Genomic DNA, 20,506 nt, shown 5'->3' with positions numbered 1-20,506 from the left:
TACAGATAGAGTAGGTCTAGACCACACTCTATAATATACACCTCGGACAGACCCAGGCTCTTGGTAGGCGGTGTCTGACAGTAGGGCTGTAGCGATACACTAATCTCACGATACGATACACAATATTCAGCTCACGATACGATATATATCACGATATTCAGCCAACGATACAATTCGATATAATTCAATACACTTACATAACTTTCTGAAAGATTTAAAGGGGACAGAGTGATTTTGGTGACATCTTGTGAGTGTATGTCTCTGACTGAACAGAGAGTCTACAGCAGGGATCATCAACTACATTTTTTTCAAAATTTTTCTAAGCACTCTGGCGGCCGGACTTTCAAATAAAATAAAATAAAATGAATGTATACCTAATACGCCTATTCTTTTTCACTTTCTTACTGAATTAATGCTATTTTTTTTTTTTTTTTACATGTATTAGTGTGAGCAAACTCCTAAAAAACATGGAAACTCCCTAATGATAACTGGCTCTTTAACTAGAAAAAGATCTCAGACTAGGAGGCAGTTCACTGAGGAGTGATGGTTAAAGTCTGTGATTATGGAAAAATTATTGTAGTATGCAGCATCCTGATTGGTGGAAAATGCTTGCAGAAAGAGACTGTTGTCAGGTAAACATGTCACTGTCAAAGAGGCTGAAGCAAAAAGTTGAAGTGGAAAAGCCAAAAGCCCAGCTTTAATGATGAATGGACTGATAAGCAGACTATGCACTCGTCATGTAAGCCTCATTTGCAATGAAACGATGTTGTTGCAAAATAATACAACCAGCATCATCATCATCATCATCACTGAACATAACGATCGCGTCATTCACGGGCATATTAAGTAGCTCCGGATTGTCCGCTCTAGCGGAGGGTTTGGTTTGTTCAGCCAGCAGTGAGGTTTACAAGAATTTGTCAAAATTTCCAGATTCCCGGCAACCTAAGATAAACAGACTACAAACCGACAACTTTTGTTTTAGCTTGATTGTAAAAATTCGCTATTTGCAGAGTAGAGCTGTGTTTGTGTAAAACAGCGCGGTGGACTGAGCAGATTGAAATATTGCTTTCTACATGTTTATGCCAGTCTACACAGGTGAGTGCATTGATAAGTATTGACTTTCTACTCACGAAGGTTTAATTGTAGCCTATTTACAGAAAAGAGACCAGTGTGAGTTCATCTGCCCCAGCGGTAGAGAATCCCGGCATGTTAATAGAGATGTAAATACAGGGGGCTGGGATTTTGCTCTAAATGCTTGAAATGATAAATAACAGAACACATTTTTTCCTCTTCACATTTTGTGAATCGATTTATATCGCAGAATCGATAAAATTGCTCAGCCTTATCTGACAGGCCGGTTGGGGATGTGATGAACAATGGCAATAATAGTCACATTAATAATGGAAAAGTGACTTAGTTTTTTTGTGTATTTTTCTAAAGATTTGATTTATTTACTCTCTCACCAGGACTGGCAGTAAGCTGGGAATCTCTCCTCTGATGTTGGCAGCCATGAATGGTCATGTACCGGCAGTAAAGCTGTTGCTAGATATGGGCTCGGACATCAACGCGCAGATTGAGACCAACAGAAACACAGCTCTGACTCTAGCCTGCTTCCAGGGGCGGGCCGAGGTCGTCAGTCTGCTGCTAGATCGCAAGGCCAACGTAGAGCATCGTGCTAAGGTGAGATTCCCAGTTTCCAGACATAATGAAAGCATTTGTCAATATTGCGGGCCCACACTGGCGAGCCCACGATGCAGCTGGCCATCATGCTAAGTAACTTCTCACGTCATGCAGACTGGTCTTACTCCTCTGATGGAGGCAGCCTCAGGAGGTTACGCAGAGGTGGGCCGAGTGCTTCTGGACAAAGGCGCTGATGTCAACGCTCCCCCTGTTCCCTCATCCCGAGACACTGCCCTCACCATTGCTGCTGACAAGGGCCACTACAAGTTTTGTGAGCTGCTTATCAACAGGTAAGTGCTTTTGGGTGTCTTCTGTACAGAACCGTATTCTAGTTTTTATTATGATGTAATCCTCAGTCGCTCCTGTTGTTGAGTGATTTAGCTGCTTAGGCTGGGCAATAGGTCAGAATTTTCCTGCCGGTGAGTAGTTTGATGCGTGTGTAGGGCATTGTGCTGGCACAGGCTGTCTGTGAACAAAGCCCCATATTGCTGGTTTCAATGCAACTACAGATGGTGCTTTTTCACGTCATGTTTTACATTTTGAATGCTGGTGTGGCAGAAATATAAAAGCACACTTTCTTTGGTTATTTAAATCAGGCATCGCCCATAGATTCATCCATGTACATGTCTTATCTCCCAGACCTTTTAGCTGCAATGCCTTTTATGTGACTCCTTAAGGCAACACGTCTTCCTGTCTTTGCAGGGGTGCCCATATCGATGTACGAAACAAGAAAGGGAACACTCCTCTCTGGCTAGCGGCAAATGGCGGTCATTTTGACGTGGTCCAGCTCTTAGTTCATGCCAGTGCTGATGTGGATGCAGCCGATAACCGCAAGATTACCCCACTCATGGCTGCATTTCGCAAGGTGCCAAGTTTTCCAAAACCCTGAATTTTAGTGTGTCACGCGACACTTTAGCAAACCTCGGGTTACTAACCGTTTTACTTAACATTTCAGGGTCATGTGAAGGTGGTGCAGTATCTTGTGAAAGAGGTCAACCAATTCCCGTCAGACATTGAGTGCATGAGATATATCGCCACCATCGCTGACAAGGTAGGTTGGTTTTCTTTTTCGGTCATAAGTCTGCCTTGTCTATTGGAATTGGCAGAGCTATAACTCCAGCTGCTGGTTTCCCTTTGTTGCAGGAGCTGTTGAAGAAGTGCCACCAGTGCATGGAGACCATTGTCAAAGCCAAAGACCAGCAAGCAGCCGAGGCCAACAAGAATGCTAGCATTCTCCTTAAGGAGCTAGACTTGGAGAAGGTAATGTCAGACCCCATGGCTGTGCTATGGGAGGTTAACGCATTCTAAATACATAGAGTGGATGTGGACAAACATCGTTTTTATACAACTCTGTTGTGTGCGACAGTCCCGAGAGGAGAGCAAGAAGCAGGCCCTGGCTGCAAAACGTGAGAAGCGTAAGGAGAAACGCAAGAAGAAGAAGGAGGAGCAGAAGAGAAAGCAAGAGGAAGAGGAGGGGCAGAAAACCAAGGATGACTTCTCTGAGATGCTGGAGCAGAAGGAGGACTCAGCTGACGGTAACCTTTTATGACTTTTGCTATACATTTAGAGACTGCATAATTGTGTTTGAGTTTTATTTTATATACTTAGTAATATTGTACTAGAATTAAGTGGCTGGTAAATGTTCCTTTTTTGAATTGTACCCATTCCCCCCCTTAGAAGAAGAGGTTCCTATTGATCCTCCGAGTGCAACCACCACCACCACCATTGGTATATCTGCCACCTCCACCACTTTCACTACAGCTTTTGGTAAGAAGCGAGCGAGTGTGGCCACTACCCCAAGCACCAATCGCAAGAACAAAAAGAACAAGACCAAGGACTCGCCCAATGAACCCATCATATTACAGGACCCGCAGGTGAGCACTACTGCTTTTTGTCAATGGTATTGTTTGTCTTTGCTGATTCATAATGTGCTTCGTAGATTTTATTTGAGATTAGATGTCTCTCAATCTATGCAAAAAACACGATACGATGATGTCTGTGTACGTGTCTTCCGTCTAGGTTGCACTAGCACAGCACAAGGCTGACAAGAACAAGATCCACGGTGAGCCACGGGGTGGGGGAGGGGGAGCGACGGGCGGTAACAGCGATTCTGACCCCTTGGATAGCACCGACTGTGCCAGTGAGAGCAGCAGCAGCGGCGGCAAGAGTCAGGAGCTCAACTACCTCCCTGACCTCACCTCCTCCGCCTCCTCCTCCTCCTCTTCCTCCTCCTCGTCCTCGTCCTCAGTCCCCTCCTCAGGAGCAGCCCAAGGCCTCCTGCGCGGCCTAGAGAAGAGACACTGTCCTCAGCCGCAGACTGACGGCAAGCTGGACAACAAGGTCACAGTCTCCATCTCAAAACCAACGCAAAAGTGAGTCCCTTATGGAGCAGTCCACATTCATCATCTAGGGAGAACAAGCTAATAGCTAAAATGCTATTTTACGTGCGAGCTATATTCAGTACATTTGTTAAATTGCAGCCTTACATTCAAACTTCAACCTCTAGCTTATTTCAGAACATTTTCCAAGTGTCAACCAACATGACAGATAACGGATTATATCTTCATTATTTTGCCGGTTTTGTCACAGAGCTCTGGACATGAGCGACTCCACCTCAAACTGCTTACCCTCTCCATTCAAGACCATGGCTCTTCCCATCACCTCACCCAACAGTAAGCTCAGCCTCACAAGCCCCAAGAGAGGCCAGAAGAGAGAAGAAGGTTGGAAGGAAGTGGTCAGAAGGTCAGTTGTTGAATTTTTTATGTGCGAGCATTGCAACCATTTTCACAGGGTTTTGATTGACATGGCCACGTCTTACTTATTAATGTGCACACATTTGTAAGATAAAACAAAACTTGTTTGGTTTGAGGGTATCGGTTAATGTAAATTACCTTCAGTAGTGTTAACATCTGCCAGCATAGACGCACAAATAATTAAATTTCTTTTGAAGATCAAAGAAGCTGTCTGTGCCAGCCTCCGTCGTGTCTCGGATCATGGGCCGAGGTGGCTGCAACATCACAGCCATCCAGGACGTGACAGGAGCTCACATTGACGTAGACAAACAGAAGGACAAGAACGGGGAGAGGATGATCACCATAAGGTAAAAATAATGCCCTCTGGTGGACTATGAACAGCACTGCAGCTTGTGTATAACAGCTGGTTAGTTGCATAAAGCATGTAAGCCCCTTCTGGATGATGTCATTCATTCCCACTGGGCTAGTCCTACAGTGCAACAGTCCAACACTTGGTTTAAAATATGGGGACAAATGGATTTGTAGAATTCAGGGAAGTTAAATGTTCCTATCCTCTTTACATCTCATCCTCTTTACTCATTTTTTAGCATTTAACTAGTGCAGCGCCCGTTCAAAACGGTTTGGAACGGTGGTATTGCTGCTTGCAGCTTTTTCGAGAACTGCGTATCCAAACAACTTCCCACTTGACATGTCAGGACATATGGTCATGTAGCAATGCAAGTGCCATTTGAATGCAAGAGCTTAACATGACACTTTTTTTAATTGTGAATGTGTATGAAAAAACCAATAGTGTCAATAGCGTGACATGACATGATTCTTTTTTTTTTTTTTTTTTTTCCCGGAGCAAACGGGCACACTGTATCCGAAATGTGTGGAGTATTGCCAAGACAGGAGATGGCAATGTAACGCTGTTGCATGTCCTCTAGATGTGGCCATTAAACCAAAGCAAAGCCGTCTGGCTGGCATGTTCTCAGACATTTAATGAAGAAAATGCAAAACATGAACCATTTGAGATTTGAAATACATAACCTATCTCCAAGAAAGTTTGTGTTTCAATTTTTCTTCAAATCACTTCTCACAAAAAATGGTCTCAATTGTCTCAAAACTGTTGATAAACTCTCCAAAAAAATTGTTTTCTGAGTTAATACATAAAATCATCAGCCCTCTTAGGCCTATAAGGTTTAGAACAAATTTCACACACAAAAGTCTCTGTCTCAACAACAGTGTTGGGGAACATAGACACATAGACGCAGAGCAGAGACTTGTATCAACTGTTGATCAGGCCAGCTGGCTTCTGCTCGCACTGGCTGCAACCAATGAATGGGTTTCGTCAGTAGGCCTTTGCGGATGTGGTGCCTGCATCTTTGTCCACCATTGTTATGGTATAAACGGTAAACATTTGCTATTGCTAGTACATGGCTCAAAGCATTTCCCGTGCGTTAAGAAACTAAGGTTAGTAGACCAATGGCTTTACATATCAGCAGTGGATCTAATAACAGCTTGTGCTGCAGCCAATTGGATAAACAGTGTTTTGGTTAATTGAATGCCATTAACTATGCTGTGCAAAATACTCAAAACTGAGGACCGAAAAAGATCAGGCTGAATTTGACACGTTATACTTTTTAACACAAGAACATAGTCTGAATGAAGTGTGCTTGGTTGTTTCAGAGGAGGGACAGAGTCTACAAGGTATGCAGTCCAGCTGATCAATGCTCTAATCCAAGACCCAGCCAAAGAGCTTGAAGATCTGATCCCCAGGAATCACATCCGAGCCCCAGGCTCTAAAATGACCCCAGCTTCGTTCCCCAGTACCACAGGGCCCACCAGCGGTTCAACCACTGGGCCGAAATCCCTGAGCTCGTTGGTCTCCACAGGTGTCTCGTTCCAGCCCTCGTCTTCACCCTCCTCTCAGGCCGGGGGAAAGATTGGGAAGGGACTGTCATCCAGTGTCAGACAGCCCTTCCCTGTGTCTCTGCCCTTGGCGTACGCCCACCCTCAGCTGGCTCTACTAGCTGCTCAGACCATGCACCAGATCAGACACCCTCGTCTACCCATGGCCCAGTTTGGTGGCACCTTCTCTCCCGCCGCCAGCACCTGGGGATCCTTCCCTGTGCGTCCTGTGAGTCCCGGCAGTGCTAACAGCTCCCCCAAGCACAATGGAGGAACCAACGGCACTGGAGGCCAGGCCAGAACCAACTCGACCCATAATGAGCACAGCAACTCAGCCAGCTCAGGAGCCTCAGTCACGACCACCGCCACCACCAGTGCACCTAACACATCTACGGCCTCGCCTCATACCCCTAATCCTACTCCATACAATCCCCAGCCGAGCATCCCCACTCCTTCCTCTGTCAGGAAACAGCTCTTCGCCCCTGACCCAAAGCCTGCTGGTGTCATCCCCGTGTCTGTTGTGGCTACTTCAACTAGTGGCGGCAATGCAGTACGAGGCACTGGTTCTCCTGCACATCACAGTTCCACTACAACTACCGCTAATGCCCCTCTGCAGTCAGTCGGACCTATCTCACAGCCCCCCATCCAGCTAACTAAAACAGAGTCCAGTGCCGTCGCCCCTCTTGGTAAAGAGAAGCCCTCTCTGTCTTCAGAAAACCAGGCTGTTTCGGTCAGCGAGAGCATCAACTCTGTGGGTTTCACTGCCCCTGCCATGGCTTTACCTCCCAAGCCAGAGCCTCGGCAGCAGTTACCTCCTCCCTCCTCTGTACCATCCACAGAGGCTCCACCACCCCTCCTCAACCCACAGCAGAGCTCCCACCACCCATCAGCACCTCCTCCTGTCCTCTCACACAATGTTGCACACCCCAACAACACTGTACCCCACTTCTCAGCCCCTGCGCCCAGAGTTTCCCATCGTATGCAGCCACCAGGGCCTTACTACTCGCTTCCTGAGCAGCAGCAGCAGCAGCAGCAGCAACAGCAGCAGCAATCTGTGTTTGTGCCCTTCAATGCTCAGCAAGAACCCCCGAAGCAGACCCAAAACCAAACGTCCCAGTCGACAACTTTGCCTCCACAAGCCCAGAACCAAGCTCAAGCCCAGGCTCAAGGCTCCCTTCAGGTCTCTAACCTGGGGATGATGAACGGTTCCCAGATGCAGCATGTGGCCAATGCAGGCAAGCCTCAGCAAATACCCCCCAACTTCAGTCCTGCAGGCCTCTTCAACTTCAGCAGCATCTTTGATAACAATAACCAGGTGAGTTGAAGTAACATTTATAATGTAAACATTACCCTGACATCTTGTTTTACTTATCTAGTGACTTTAACTGATACAGAAGGAGTTTAAATAGCTGAATAAACTAAACGGTACAAATGTCATGGCTCCTGTCATGGCCTCCTTGCTGTTACATAAGATCAATAATACCACACTCAATAATTACAACTTTGTCATCAATTGTGCCTTGCAGGTTGGAAACAATCAGGTGTGGGGTGCATGCCATCTGCCGACTCGATCGGCTCCAGAGCAATCCTACTCAGCCCCACCAGCCTACATGGGCCAGATGGAGAATATGATGCCCCCACCTCCTCCAGACAGCTCCAAAGCCCCTGGCTACCGCTCTGCCTCACAGAGGATGGTCAACAGCCCCATCGGTATGAATATTTATTGTAGTGTATATACAAGCTCATTGTGATGTTTATTAAACTGGGTTAATTACAGGAATCAGTTTTTAAGAGGAACCTAACAAAATTAACTGCATCAAAATAGGGGTTATTAACAGTAATCCTATACATGTGATAAAAAAAAGTAGCATAGTAAACACGTCTAAACAAAAAGGCCTTGTATTTTTTTTAATAATAAATATATTTATTTCAAATTTTCACACCAAATGACATACAGTAGAGGCCATGTTAAGGTGAATTTTTGAGGTACAATTTTCTTTCTGATGTGCTCAATAATGAGCTGTCTCTTTAATTGCACCCACAGCGTTGACCAGCTATGCCACCAGTATCACTGGCAGCCCTGTGTATCTGCATGGTCATACAGGAGTTGGCACACCCTCATTCAGCAGACAGCACTTTTCCCCTCATCCATGGAGTGCATCCACATCAGGTAATAGGCTCACACTCTTCTTGTTCTAATTGGGATTTTCTTTTGTAGTTAAAATGATCCTTACCCCAAGTGAAGGAGTTCAAGTACCTTGGGGTTTTGTTCGCGAGTGAGGGGACAATGGAGCAGGAGATTGGTCGGAGAATCGGCGCAGCGGGTGCGGTATTGCATTCAATCTATCGCACCGCCAGGACGAAAAAGAGAGCTGAGCCAGAAGGCAAAGCTCTCGATCTACCGGTCAGTTTTCGTTCCTACCCTCACCTATGGTCATGAAGGCTGGGTCATGACCGAAAGAACGAGATCCAGGGTACAAGCGGCCGAAATGGGTTTCCTCAGGAGGGTGGCTGGCGTCTCCCTTAGAGATAGGGTGAGAAGCTCAGTCATCCGTGAGGAGTTCGGAGTAGAGCCGCTGCTCCTTTGCGTCGAAAGGAGACAGTTGAGGTGGTTCGGGCATCTGGTAAGGATGCCCCCTGGGCGCCTCCCTAGGGAGGTGTTCCAGGCACGTCCAGCTGGGAGGAGGCCTCGGGGAAGACCCAGGACTAGGTGGAGGGATTATATCTCCAACCTGGCCTGGGAACGCCGGGATCCCCAGTCGGAGCTGGTTAATGTTGCTCGGGAAAGGGAAGTTTGGGGTCCCCTGCTGGAGCTGCTCCCCCCGCGACCCGACACCGGATAAGCGGACGAAGATGGACGAAGATGGAGTTAAAATGATTTTTTTTTTTAAATTGGTGTCTTTCTTCGGTCACCTGTTTTAAATTCATGAATTGTGTCTTTACCGTATTCTTTTATTTTTTCTGCTTTTAGTAATACTTTCAAATGTGTAAATCTGATTTGCCCCTAACCATTTGTTGCTGTACTGTCTCTTCTTCACCAGGTGAGTCTCCTGCCCCACCTCCATCTACGGTGTCATCCTCTGCCCTTTCCACCTCAGCTGTGCCCCCTCCTCCCCAACCTAAGCAAGGCAGCTCCTCGCAGCAGGACCGGAAGGTTCCTCCACCCATCGGCACAGAGCGGCTGGCAAGGATCAGGCAGACGGGTTCTGTCAACCCACCTCTCCTCACCACCAGCTACACTGCATCTGTTGGACAGGGAGGCATTTGGTCATTTGGGGTCGGCAGTGCTTCGGGTAAGAACAAATGCAAATTTTGATGTGGTATTTTGTTTGTCCTTTTTTGTTTGTAAGAATTAAGACAAATGGGAAAATAATCTCAGAAGTGTGACTTAAACACAGCCAAATAGTTACTAATGCCAACCCTCTGTGTGTCTTGATACAGAGGCCATGTCTGGTTGGTCCCAGCCCCTGATGAGCAGCCACATGATGCACCCTCAGCTGCAGGCAGAGCAGTCAGCCTTCTCTCAGCACCAGCCCATGGAGCAGGATGACACAGGCATTGCAAACCCTGCTAACAACTACCACCAGCATCAGCATTTGCCCAACAGTTACATGGACTTCCCAAAGGTAACACAAAGCCATAGCTCTGTAGAGTATTTCATCCCCCGTTCCTCATTTGTACACATCTTTTAACAATTGCATGTTTTTGCCTGTTCAGGGGATGCCTATGTCAATGTATGGAGGAACTATGCTGCCCCCTCATCCTCCCATGGCAGAGGGGCCAGGGGGACCGATGTACAATGGTTTGCACGCTAGTGACCCTGCATGGAGCCCAATTATCAAAGTGGTCCCAAACAATGCAGATAACTCTGACCCACAACAGCAGGTAACGTCCTTTTATTATACCCATGCTGTCTAATCATATGCTTGGAGTTAAACTGTCAGGCTTGCATTTCTGCCATTAGTAAGATACACATAATATTGACACACACCCTCCCCCATCCATCCCTGTCTCTGTCCTCCTTTCAGTGTTGACTTTTTGTAAGGTTTCTTTGGAAACTGAAGTTAAGAAGATAGTCATCTGACCCTGTTATTTTAATTTTTTATTTTAAAGTTGTATAACATATAACCCTTATTGGTGTCTCTCCCCTCAGGTGTGGCCTGGTACCTGGGCACCTCATGTGGGCAATGTGCACCTGAACCACGTCAACTAGACAGCGTCCACAGCAATCAAACGCACACAGCATGACCCACAGCGCAAACATCAAATACCAACTGACAAATATGACCGAATAAGACAACGAAAAAAGAAAAATGTACAACTTGTTAACTTTAGTAGTGACCTGAGAGTGCAGAGCAGAGGTTAAAGAATTGGAAGTTCTCTTGACGCCATTCTTTGATGTGCCTATCTCAAACATAAAGAGGAAATTGGGCAAGAGCTGTTATCAATTTCCCGATGATGCAAACAAACATGCGCAATCACCTGTTCAACAGGATCCATTCTCTGCGTAGTTTAGCGATTTTGACTTAAACCCGCATACACCGTTCTTGGGCTGCAGGGGGCTCAACATGAAGTAGCTATTTAAACTTGGCCCAGATCTAGATGATTACCTAAAGAGAAAGAGAAATCAGAACCTTTTAGAGTGGTAAATACATGTATAATTGTTTACATACTAAAAAGGGTTAAAATGAGAGTAAATTTCATGTCGTATAGTGGCTCTACTTTATGTAGCCTGTATTAATGTGAAATATTTACCTTAATATTCAATAAAAAGATTGAAAAATATATTTGTGTGTGGTTTTATAAATCATTCTCTACTACCTTTTCATGTTTTGACTTCAATTGACATCAAGACTTGATACACATTTCATCTAATGAGTAATGTATTTTTTTGGGCTTTTTTGTTGCATCTCAAATTTGACAGTCCTCTTTACAGCTGGAGTCATTGTGCAGTCTTGAGAGCTGCCTTTTATTGATGCAAAATTGGTCTTATCAGATTTCTCTCTTGATCTATTGATCTATCGATTGTCGCTTAGTGAGAGGAGTGGGGATCTTATTAAAAAAGATTGGCAAGCATGTTCACAAGTAATACTATTAAAATACTATCCGTAATCCTCCTGTCTGTAGCAAACGTTTCGTTATCAAACTAAATGTGGTCCTAGGACACCATAGATTACAGTGCCTTGGATTGGTTAATTCCTTGCAACATATAGTTAATTCGTATAGTTGCACAATGCGTATCTGAGCTTGTAGGCCTCAGTTTATTGTTAAATCGTACTACCTGAAGGGCAGGCACTTGAAAATGAATGCCAATTGACCAGTGGATAGTAGGTCTGGGTCATATTCTGAATGTAATGGTCAATTCTTATTTTATGCTATATTAAAGATATTACATCGGATTTTGGAATTAATAGATCCCCATGCTCTTTCATTGATGTTGGACACAATTGTTCATACTATAGAGAACTGCACTTTGATGAACACTGACATTTTAAAATGTATTTAGTTTTTTATATATTGTGTGCAGTGCACAATGCATACGTGGCAGGCGGCAGAGAGATGCCGCTGACCATGCTTTCATTCATGACGTTTAAAATAACAGGACTTTTATTGTGAAGTATGAGGGGAAATGTAACCGGAAGTCTGGTTCCGCAGCTCATCAATGGTTTGGAGGTAGACATGGCGGCGGTTACAACACCAGCGGTCCCTGAGCAAACACCTGAATCATCGCCACCGGCACTTGTGCCATTTAACTTTTCTGAGCCCCCGATTATCGAAGGCTTCAACCCTTTGCCGAGAGTCAAAGATGAGACCTTCAAAGAAAAATTGATTAGAAAAACAAAGGAGAACCCATTCGTCCCAATAGGTGAGTTATACAAGGGGGTACACACTAGCAAAGTTACACAAGTACAGCACCGAGGCAGTAAGGCTCGTCCTCTATTCTAAAGTGTGGTCAAATTAATGATATCTAATTCTACGTTAGCATTTGAAGCTCATCCAAACTCAACTGCAATAGAAACTACGTGACGTTATATATGCTAAAATCAGAGCTAAGGCGCTGACGTTAACCTACTGTTAGTTTGTCACCCCAGAACATTTTGTTGTCATTTGAGCCTCTCGTTAATGAAGGACTTTCTCCTTATATTCGAATTGAAGGCGTGTCAACATTGTTTTTGCGTAGTTCGACCCTGCTTTAATTTCAGATATTAAGGAGCCGAGGTGCCCTTGGATTTTATTTTCAAGGTTTAGGTAACCCGAACCACAAAACACGTCTTTTCTCTTTTTATGATTATGCACTGTCAGTAGGGCTGGGCAATATATGGATATTCTATTGATATCGTGATATGAGACTAGATATCGTCTTAGATTTTGGAAATCGTAATATCGTAAATGGCTTAAGTGTTGTCTTTTCCTGGTTTTAAAGGCTGCATTAAAGTAAAGTGATGTCATTTTCTGTGTTACCAGACTGTTCTAGCTCTTCTATTATTTTTACCTTTACCCACTTAGTCATTATATCCACATTACTGAAGATTATTTATCTTAAATCTCATTGTGAAGATATTTTTTTATAATCACCAATTGTCAATCCTATAATAACTTAAAGTGTTTTTTTTATGATTTGGGGGAACTTACCTGGACCTTTTTCACAGCAGAAATTTTGACTTGTCATAGTAGGAAAAGCACAGCGGAAATTGATAACCTTGACGATGGCTCAATTCCATCAAGTGTCCCAGTAAGCTATTTCAGTGAGTCAGCATGCACAATACCAGGACCTCTCCTAAGTGGAATGCAGCCATCAGTAATGGTTTTGAATACACTTGTGCTTTCCATACTATGACATGTCAACGTGTCTGCCGTGGAAAATGTCTATCTTGACCATGATAGCGAACAAGTGTCTGAATATACCTATGACAGTATCTGGTCACCACCAAGTTGTGATTTGCTTTGTGTTCTCCAGGTTGTTTGGGAACAGCAGGAGCGCTGATTTATGGCCTCCGCGCCTTCAATCAAGGGAAAACCAGGCAGTCCCAGCTGTTGATGAGGGGACGTATCTTTGCTCAAGGCTTCACTGTAGTTGCTATTATTGTTGGCGTCTTTGCCACAACTGTGAAATCCAAGTAATGAAGACGGACCAATCCCACACCTCTGCTGCCGCCTATTCAACTCGGAATCAGACCAGATCTTACTTGGAAGTGGACTGATTTTTACTGTCTGAATAATACATTATGTTTCAAGCATTGTTAAGATATTTAGTTAATGCCAACACTATTTATTGTGTAAAACTAAATTGCTCATGATGATAAAATATTTAGCTTCAGGCTACTACTATGGAACAACAAAGTATAACCGGCTCCGTCCCAGACCAGCAAGCTGGATTTGACCTTTTGTGCTATAATAGCATTGAAGCACAAATGCTGATAAATATAAATGATATGCTTCTTGTTCTTTAAGATTATATTTCAAATGTTCCCATGTATTGTCACTGAAATAATCAACATAACACCTGATTATACATTTTCGTTTGAAGCTGGTGTCCTGTTTGTATTTGAGATAAAGCACCACACTCACACCTGCATTCAGGTGACATCTACTCCATATACAGCCTTTATTTACCAGGTTATTTAAAGAAAACCAAACCTAAGTAGGGAAATTCATTGTGAACACAGTTTAAATTAATGGCCTGGGTGAGTTGATCTAAATGGAAGGAGGGTTTTAGACACAAGACAGGCCCAGTCTCAATGTCCAACTTAACACTCAACAGACTTTTAGTTTCACTTTAAAAGGTCCCATGGCATGTCAATTTCACTTTGATGTTTTTTAACATTAATATGATTTCCCCCAGCCTGCCTATGGTCCCCCAGTGGCTAGAAAGGGCGATAGGTGTAAACCGAGCCCTGGGTATCCTGCTCTGCCTTTGAGAAAATGAAAGCTCAGATGGGCCGATCTGGAATCTTTCTCCTTATGAGGTCATAAGGAGCAAGGTTACCTCCCCTTTCTCTGCTTTGCCCGCCCAGAGAATTTGGCCCACCCATGAGAGAGAGACATCATGGCTTTCAAACAAGCAAAGTGGCAGTTAGTCAAGGCCCCCCTGAGAGTATCTAAGGATGAGTGTTTATACCGGGCCACACAAGATTTGAACTCCTCACACATCAACTGGACAAACTGGGATTCAAGTGATTATGCCCAGGGATTTAGATGGCAACAGTCTTTGCTGGAAAATATGTAAGGACAAATTAATTCCGGTGATCATACTCCATTGTTTTTATTTTCCAGTTCCCCTTTAACATTCACTTGTTTCAGTATTCCTTATGTCCGAATAGGCAACATGTGAAACAATGTGCAGACATTACTGTTGAAATTGACACCTTATTGATTACTGTTTAAAAAAAAAAAAAAAAAAAATCTAAAAAACATAATGGTGCATAAAACTTCTGATGAGAAAATATAGAGAAATGACAAATCGCACAAACCGTTAATCATGTGAAATTTAGATCTTTGGTTGTGATTTTCTTTTTTTCTTTCTTTGCTGAAACCTTGCCTAATTAAAGAGGAAATCCATCTGGCTAAATACTCAAACTGGAGTAAGAGCTACATCAAAAAGGCCACAAGCTTATGCATTTTGAAAGAGAAAAATATGCTAAGTTAAGTTAAATATGGTAATCAGGAACATAGTACAACGAATGTGAACAAAGACTTTGTGTTGATCATTTTACATTGATGAGAGGCATAAGTGGTTACAATCTAATACGCAATAGAACTTGAGTGTTTGACATCGACCAAAATGCAAATTTATAAAAACAACTCAAAATTGTGCATCCAAAATATTGGCAGAGGCATGCAAGAAAACTGACCTAATAATTTATAAGTTAAAAGGGGAAAGAAATTGTTTAAAACACAGTAACAATATTTTCTTAAGTATCGCAGTGATAAAACTGACCAGCCAAAGGGTGTCGTAACAATAGAGCAGTCCATCTTCTCACAAGAGAGTGGGGTTAAGTATGTTATTATAAATATAATAATCGTCAAGAAAGGCGGGAAGTTTTCAAAGGTTATAAACGTACCAGGAATTTTATGGAAAAGGGCATACAAACTCTTCTGATGCGATGTGAGGTTAAAACTGAAAAAGGCAATGTTCTCTAGCGAACTAGAGGTGTCTGTTTGAGGGAGATGAGGACCGAACGCATTCGAGAAACATCCTTTGCCTGTTTGTTGGTTTTCGGGTTGAAGTCACAGAGACGGGCTACTCGCTCCCATTCAGATCCTGGACTGTCGCCGTCGCTCTCAGCCAGGAAAGCCTCCTCTGATGCTCTGCAGGGTGGGAGGGAGACCAGAGGAAGATATGAACGAGTTGCAATATTAGAGGGACTTCCGAACAGTTCCCATAACAGCAAACCCATCTGACCCAAGCATGGTGCTCTACCACAAAGTTCAATCACATGAACAGCACCATGCACAAGGTACACAATAACTTCATGCCTTTCTTCATACCAACTTTGTAACAACATATGGCCTACGTAACAATCAAATTAAAATTGAACAAATATCACATTAGGCCTTCAAAAACAGACAGGTAATTTAGTGCTTTGGCATGCATGAGGTGAAAATCAACTAGTAATTCCTGGGGTAGGGCATACAACATTAAAAAGCATAAGAATTCTAAACCTACACAAAGCCCATAACATCAGAGTTAGGCTGTTTGTAGAAAGCCTTGTCAGCAATCCTAGTATGCAGGCAAGGCCAAGAAAGCAGGAAAAATAAGGAGAAAGGAGAACAGTTTCAGTGTCAAACAACAAGCAGAGACAAATTAGGGCCAGCATTAAAAGGATTATGTAAGCAACTGAGAAACGGTTCTAACGAGGTGGAAATAAAAGGTTTAAAAAATAGACTAATGAATACAATCTTTCCGTCTACTGTAGTACACTGTTTCCAATAAACAAGCTTGGAACGGCGAAGCATTTCAGGCAACTCCAGACTGCTTTGGTGCTAGGCTGTGGCGTGGATGAAAACTGTGACATTTGCTCCCTGTTGTTTGCATTCCTTCTAGCTAGCCAGCTTCCGGTTTGGTTTTCCAGGCATTCTAACTGGACACACAGCTTTAGACTAATATCTCATCAGAGGATTGTCTCTCAGCACTTTCACAGAAACAGGGGGACAAACTGGCCAAAACTAGAGCCATAGATGCAGAGTGATACCGTGCCAGACTTGGACAGAGTCTGTTGGAAAGTGTGAGAAAAGAACGGGGGTTAGCTCGAGTCAAGAAAAGGAAAGGCTGCAATGTTTTTGTAAGCATAACATACATCACTGACTGCAACCAGACTACAATAACCATTTTTAAGTAGTAGACAGGCTGTCTGTATATAAGCAATAAACAAATTAAATCAGCAATACTATCAGTACTTTTAAAGATGAAACTGCTACACTATGTCCATTACTCCAACATTTGATCCTTTGGTGCTTTAATTTACTACATTTTTCATTAACAAAATCAGTTGACAGAATAGCTACAAGTCCACCCAATATTACAGGGTTGATGCTAGAATAAATGGTCCGAAGAGACGGGCGAAGGCATGACCTGCCCCACTCTGCCCCTGATTGGCATACCCTGATATTCTTCCCCTAACTTAACCAATCTCACTCCACAACCAACCAATTACCAATCAGCCTGCCCCTTTCGGACCATCCGTCCTAGCATCAAACAATGTGATCGAGTCTTGTTAATATAGTGTTCCTGTCGCCACACATTGCATCGGACTTGACATATACAGTAAAAACTACATTTTGAGTGATTTCTACTGAGAAGAAAAATTACAATCTGCAAAATACAACACTGGGAATGGGAATAGAATGTGTTGAGCATAGTGACTACAGCATCTCACATCATATTGATAAACCAACTGTTACTTCTCTGCACATTAACAGAGGCCATAGACACTAACCTGTTGTTGGCCTTGTTCTTCTCCATCTGCTCATTTTGGTGTACGTGCCAGTCCTCCAGCTCCTTTTTGGCTTTCTCTCTCCACTCTGCCTCTGCTGCCTTTGATGCTGAGTCTTGTTAGGGAGCAACAACAGATAACAACATAGTCAAGAGAGTCCTCAAAAGAGGAAAAATAGAGGAAAAGAACTGACCATTTGTCTTAAAAAGGTCAACAGCAAAAAGATACGTAACAAAATGAGAAAACCACAGTGCGCTAATTACAGTTGCAGAGTAGGAAGTGCATTACACAGTATTATTAATTGCCAATCTTTGTTCACCTAATGCTTCAAGGCGTGTCTTCTGCTCCTCTCTCCACTTGCGTAAACTCTCTGGCTCTTGCCTCTGAATATCCACCTGGGCGATGGCTGCATAGTTGTCAGTTGGGCCATTGGACTCCTTTTAGAGGACATTAAACATTTAAATTAACATCTATCCTAAGCTATTTGATCCAAATATCGGGTAGATGGTAAATCCATTACACCATCACGTACCATACAGGAAGGCCAATACAAAAAATAAAAGGGAAAGTAAATTAAATGATTTGACGGTGTTCAGAATCAAACTCAACCACACATAGGCCTACAACGAGATAGACTTCGGTTATAATATAATATCTCACCTGAAACATATCCCCATTCACTGTAGCAGGCTCCTCACCGAAACCGTCTGACATTGTTACAAGAAAACAAAGTTTATTGTTAGAATGGACTACTTGGAGTTTTCCAGTTAGCTAGCTAAGTTACCCTTCCTTCCTTATCAACTTATATTCGCTACTACGGCAGTGTCACATTGTTCTTATGATAAACCTTAACGTTACAGCTACGACCTCAGAAATGCAGCAGCACCTGTTTGGGCACTTATCGCTTCAGCTTTGACAGTCATATGTTTGACAGGTTTTTCCGGTGTATACAGTTAGCTAGCTAACATTATTAAGCTCAGTTACTACTAGCTAGCTAGCTATATAACGTTAACGTTACTATACTTGCTTGGTCGTAATCAGTGTTAGTAAAATTCTAGCTAGCTACATAGTTTAACATATCTAACGTCAGGAGGACGTGCTGTGAAATTACTAACGTAACGTTGTCGGTGTGTAGCTAGCTTTAGTTAGCTCGTTAGCTTGCGAGCCGAAGCTGACATTAGCTCAGTCACAAACTTGCCATAGTTGGCCACCGGCTCCGGCTGAGACTGCTGTACGACCTCCGCTTCTTCCAGAGACCCAAACCCTTCGCCGTCGTTCTCTATGCCCGCTATCTCACTCTCCTGCTGAGCCAGGAAAGCTGCGGCTGGGTCCTCTTCAGTCGGATGTGCGCCGTTGTCAGCCATCTTTCACAAAAGTGTTTACAAGTTTAACTGAGCTTGGTAGGTTTCGCTAGCTAGCAAACGTCAAAGCTCCTAAATTAGGCCACCAGTTCTGCAACGTTTATACAAACAACTTCAATATTTTACTCGATTATCAGCTATTCCAAGTAGACTACTGCATGCAACAGGGCAAACAATTAAATTATCTGTAACAAACAATCTAAGCTTCGACTTAAGGCCCTCACTGATGATTCATGATTTCTTCACTTGTTCAACCACTGTGGTTATGATGGAGCAGGGCAGCACCCTGAGGGTACCATTTCCTTTTTGTTGCAGTTTGTCTCCATCTGCTGGCCATCTGCTGCATCTCTTTAGTCACTAGGTCACCCACCAGGCCTTGAGATTCATTTGATCAAAAGCTATACTACAGTATCAGTGATGTATTAAACGTTGCTGTTACTTATACCAATAATAAGGATACATATTATACATTCCATACACAACATGTAACTCAGCAGAACATTTTAACAACAGTTAACAATATTTAAAAACAGTTGCATTATACACTTGCACTGTACATCCCACTCCATGTGTACTTGTCTTGATATTATGTCAAATTTGTATATTTGTATATTATGTTGATATGTGCCGGTATGTATATTGTTGTCTCTATTGTACAGTATATATCTATATTACTATTTGTCTATAAAACCTACCAAAGTCAAATTCCTTGTGTATGTAAATATACTTGGTCAATAAATCTAATTCTGATTCTGATTCTGATTCTGATTCTACTTGTTAAAATACCACAGAGCACTGTGGAGATCTGTTCTCTTAATACATTCATGGTGGAGATAGGTCTGGCAATGTGAGACCACACATACAGTACATCAACACCTTACATTTGCCTTGCTAACTCCTATTTAGTTATATATAGGCCTAATTAGTTATTGTTGTCTGAGAAATAATGTGTGCCAATGTTGTCAATAAAAATAAAGTATAGTTCTAATGTGATAGAGAAATAGAGGACAAACAAGACATTGTACATCTATAGCCTATCTAGCAACAGTATTGAAGAAGTATACATACATCCATTACCTAAATAAAAGTAGCAACAACACAGTGTAAAAATACTCCATTACAAATAAAAGTATAGCCTTACATTTGTGTACCTCAGTAAAATAAGTACTTTTTAGTATGTTTAGAGGGTGGTGTCATATGTAGATTAGCTTAATCTAAGTATCAAAAGCAATTGTACTGCATAATGACTCCTTGTAAAGAAGACACTTCTTTCTACAATTTGGCATTTTCAAGTTGTTCCTACCAATGGCCTATGCCTGTTCTAAATGCTCTATTTATTATTATCAAAACCATTTGTAATAATTGAAACCCTTTATAAAATATGCCTTTTTTCAGAAAGCGGGACCCAGCATTTGTGCAGTGTAGCCGGTCAAGGTGAGGTGGAGCTATCTTGTACTATTTATTATGCATCACATTTTTTAAAGCTCAATATATGTTATGTATTAAAGTAACAGTAACTATAGCTGTCAGATAGATGCAGGACATTAAAACAAACAGACGAGATATGTAAATAAGACGAGAAACGTTTTTTACCTTTAGAGGTAAAGGTAAACATTTCTCATCGATGATAGTAGTTGGTTGTACACACCTGTGGCCAGTGGTGGAATTTAATCAAGTATACTTTAGTACAATTTTGAGTTACTTGTACTTGAGTATTTCCATTTTATGCTACTTTATACTTCTACTTTACTACATTTCAGAGGGAAATAATTTACTTTTTACTTTTTACCACATTTATTTGACAGCTTTAGTTACTTTACAGATTGTAGACTGATGATAATAAATACAAAATATAAATTGACAAATAAATTCCAAGGCATTATTAAAG

The 20,506-nt window shown here is 42.7% G+C and overlaps 3 protein-coding genes across 12 annotated transcripts in view; 2 read left to right on the top strand and 1 right to left on the bottom strand.

The window, feature by feature from the left end:
- ankhd1 (ankyrin repeat and KH domain containing 1) overlaps window positions 1–11,108 on the top strand; it is a 35,720-nt gene extending 24,612 nt beyond the window's left edge. For all 6 annotated transcript variants that reach the window (XM_028588893.1, XM_028588892.1, XM_028588891.1 and 3 more), the window contains exons 23-39: window positions 1,467–1,680; window positions 1,795–1,970; window positions 2,383–2,545; window positions 2,636–2,731; window positions 2,824–2,940; window positions 3,047–3,215; window positions 3,358–3,554; window positions 3,700–4,052; window positions 4,270–4,422; window positions 4,631–4,780; window positions 6,102–7,638; window positions 7,850–8,033; window positions 8,368–8,493; window positions 9,365–9,616; window positions 9,765–9,949; window positions 10,041–10,208; window positions 10,477–11,108. In XM_028588893.1, coding sequence (XP_028444694.1) covers window positions 1,467–1,680; window positions 1,795–1,970; window positions 2,383–2,545; window positions 2,636–2,731; window positions 2,824–2,940; window positions 3,047–3,215; window positions 3,358–3,554; window positions 3,700–4,052; window positions 4,270–4,422; window positions 4,631–4,780; window positions 6,102–7,638; window positions 7,850–8,033; window positions 8,368–8,493; window positions 9,365–9,616; window positions 9,765–9,949; window positions 10,041–10,208; window positions 10,477–10,536 — 4,300 coding nt within the window. In that variant the 3' untranslated portion in view covers window positions 10,537–11,108. The remainder of the gene's footprint in view (window positions 1–1,466; window positions 1,681–1,794; window positions 1,971–2,382; window positions 2,546–2,635; window positions 2,732–2,823; window positions 2,941–3,046; window positions 3,216–3,357; window positions 3,555–3,699; window positions 4,053–4,269; window positions 4,423–4,630; window positions 4,781–6,101; window positions 7,639–7,849; window positions 8,034–8,367; window positions 8,494–9,364; window positions 9,617–9,764; window positions 9,950–10,040; window positions 10,209–10,476) is intronic.
- An 832-nt stretch (window positions 11,109–11,940) lies between these two features.
- On the top strand, window positions 11,941–13,850 carry higd2a (HIG1 hypoxia inducible domain family, member 2A). The gene is made up of 2 exons (XM_028589856.1): window positions 11,941–12,189; window positions 13,282–13,850. Exons 1-2 carry the CDS (start codon window positions 11,943–11,945, stop codon window positions 13,443–13,445), a joined length of 411 nt encoding a protein of 136 aa, XP_028445657.1. The 5' UTR covers window positions 11,941–11,942; the 3' UTR covers window positions 13,446–13,850.
- Window positions 13,851–14,561: 711 nt separating this feature from the next.
- cltb (clathrin, light chain B) lies at window positions 14,562–18,933 on the bottom strand. 5 transcript variants are annotated; one of them, XM_028589885.1, is made up of 7 exons: window positions 18,456–18,933; window positions 17,918–17,964; window positions 17,577–17,694; window positions 17,261–17,372; window positions 16,517–16,537; window positions 15,991–16,044; window positions 14,562–15,632 (listed from the first exon to the last, which is right to left on the bottom strand). In XM_028589885.1, exons 1-7 carry the CDS (start codon window positions 18,619–18,621, stop codon window positions 15,461–15,463), a joined length of 690 nt encoding a protein of 229 aa, XP_028445686.1. In that variant the 5' UTR covers window positions 18,622–18,933; the 3' UTR covers window positions 14,562–15,460. The 5 variants fall into 5 exon arrangements, with proteins under 5 accessions (XP_028445686.1, XP_028445690.1, XP_028445687.1 ...); XM_028589889.1 differs by lacking the exon at window positions 18,456–18,933 and adding an exon at window positions 18,144–18,420; XM_028589886.1 differs by lacking the exon at window positions 16,517–16,537 and having other exon boundaries at window positions 18,456–18,932.
- Window positions 18,934–20,506: the final 1,573 nt, after the last annotated feature.

The sequence above is a fragment of the Perca flavescens genome, chromosome 10 (genome assembly GCF_004354835.1).
Source record: "Perca flavescens isolate YP-PL-M2 chromosome 10, PFLA_1.0, whole genome shotgun sequence".
NCBI lineage: Eukaryota > Metazoa > Chordata > Actinopteri > Perciformes > Percidae > Perca > Perca flavescens.
The sequence above is the reverse complement of the archived record's forward strand: the minus strand, read 5'-3'. Positions and strand labels throughout refer to the sequence as shown.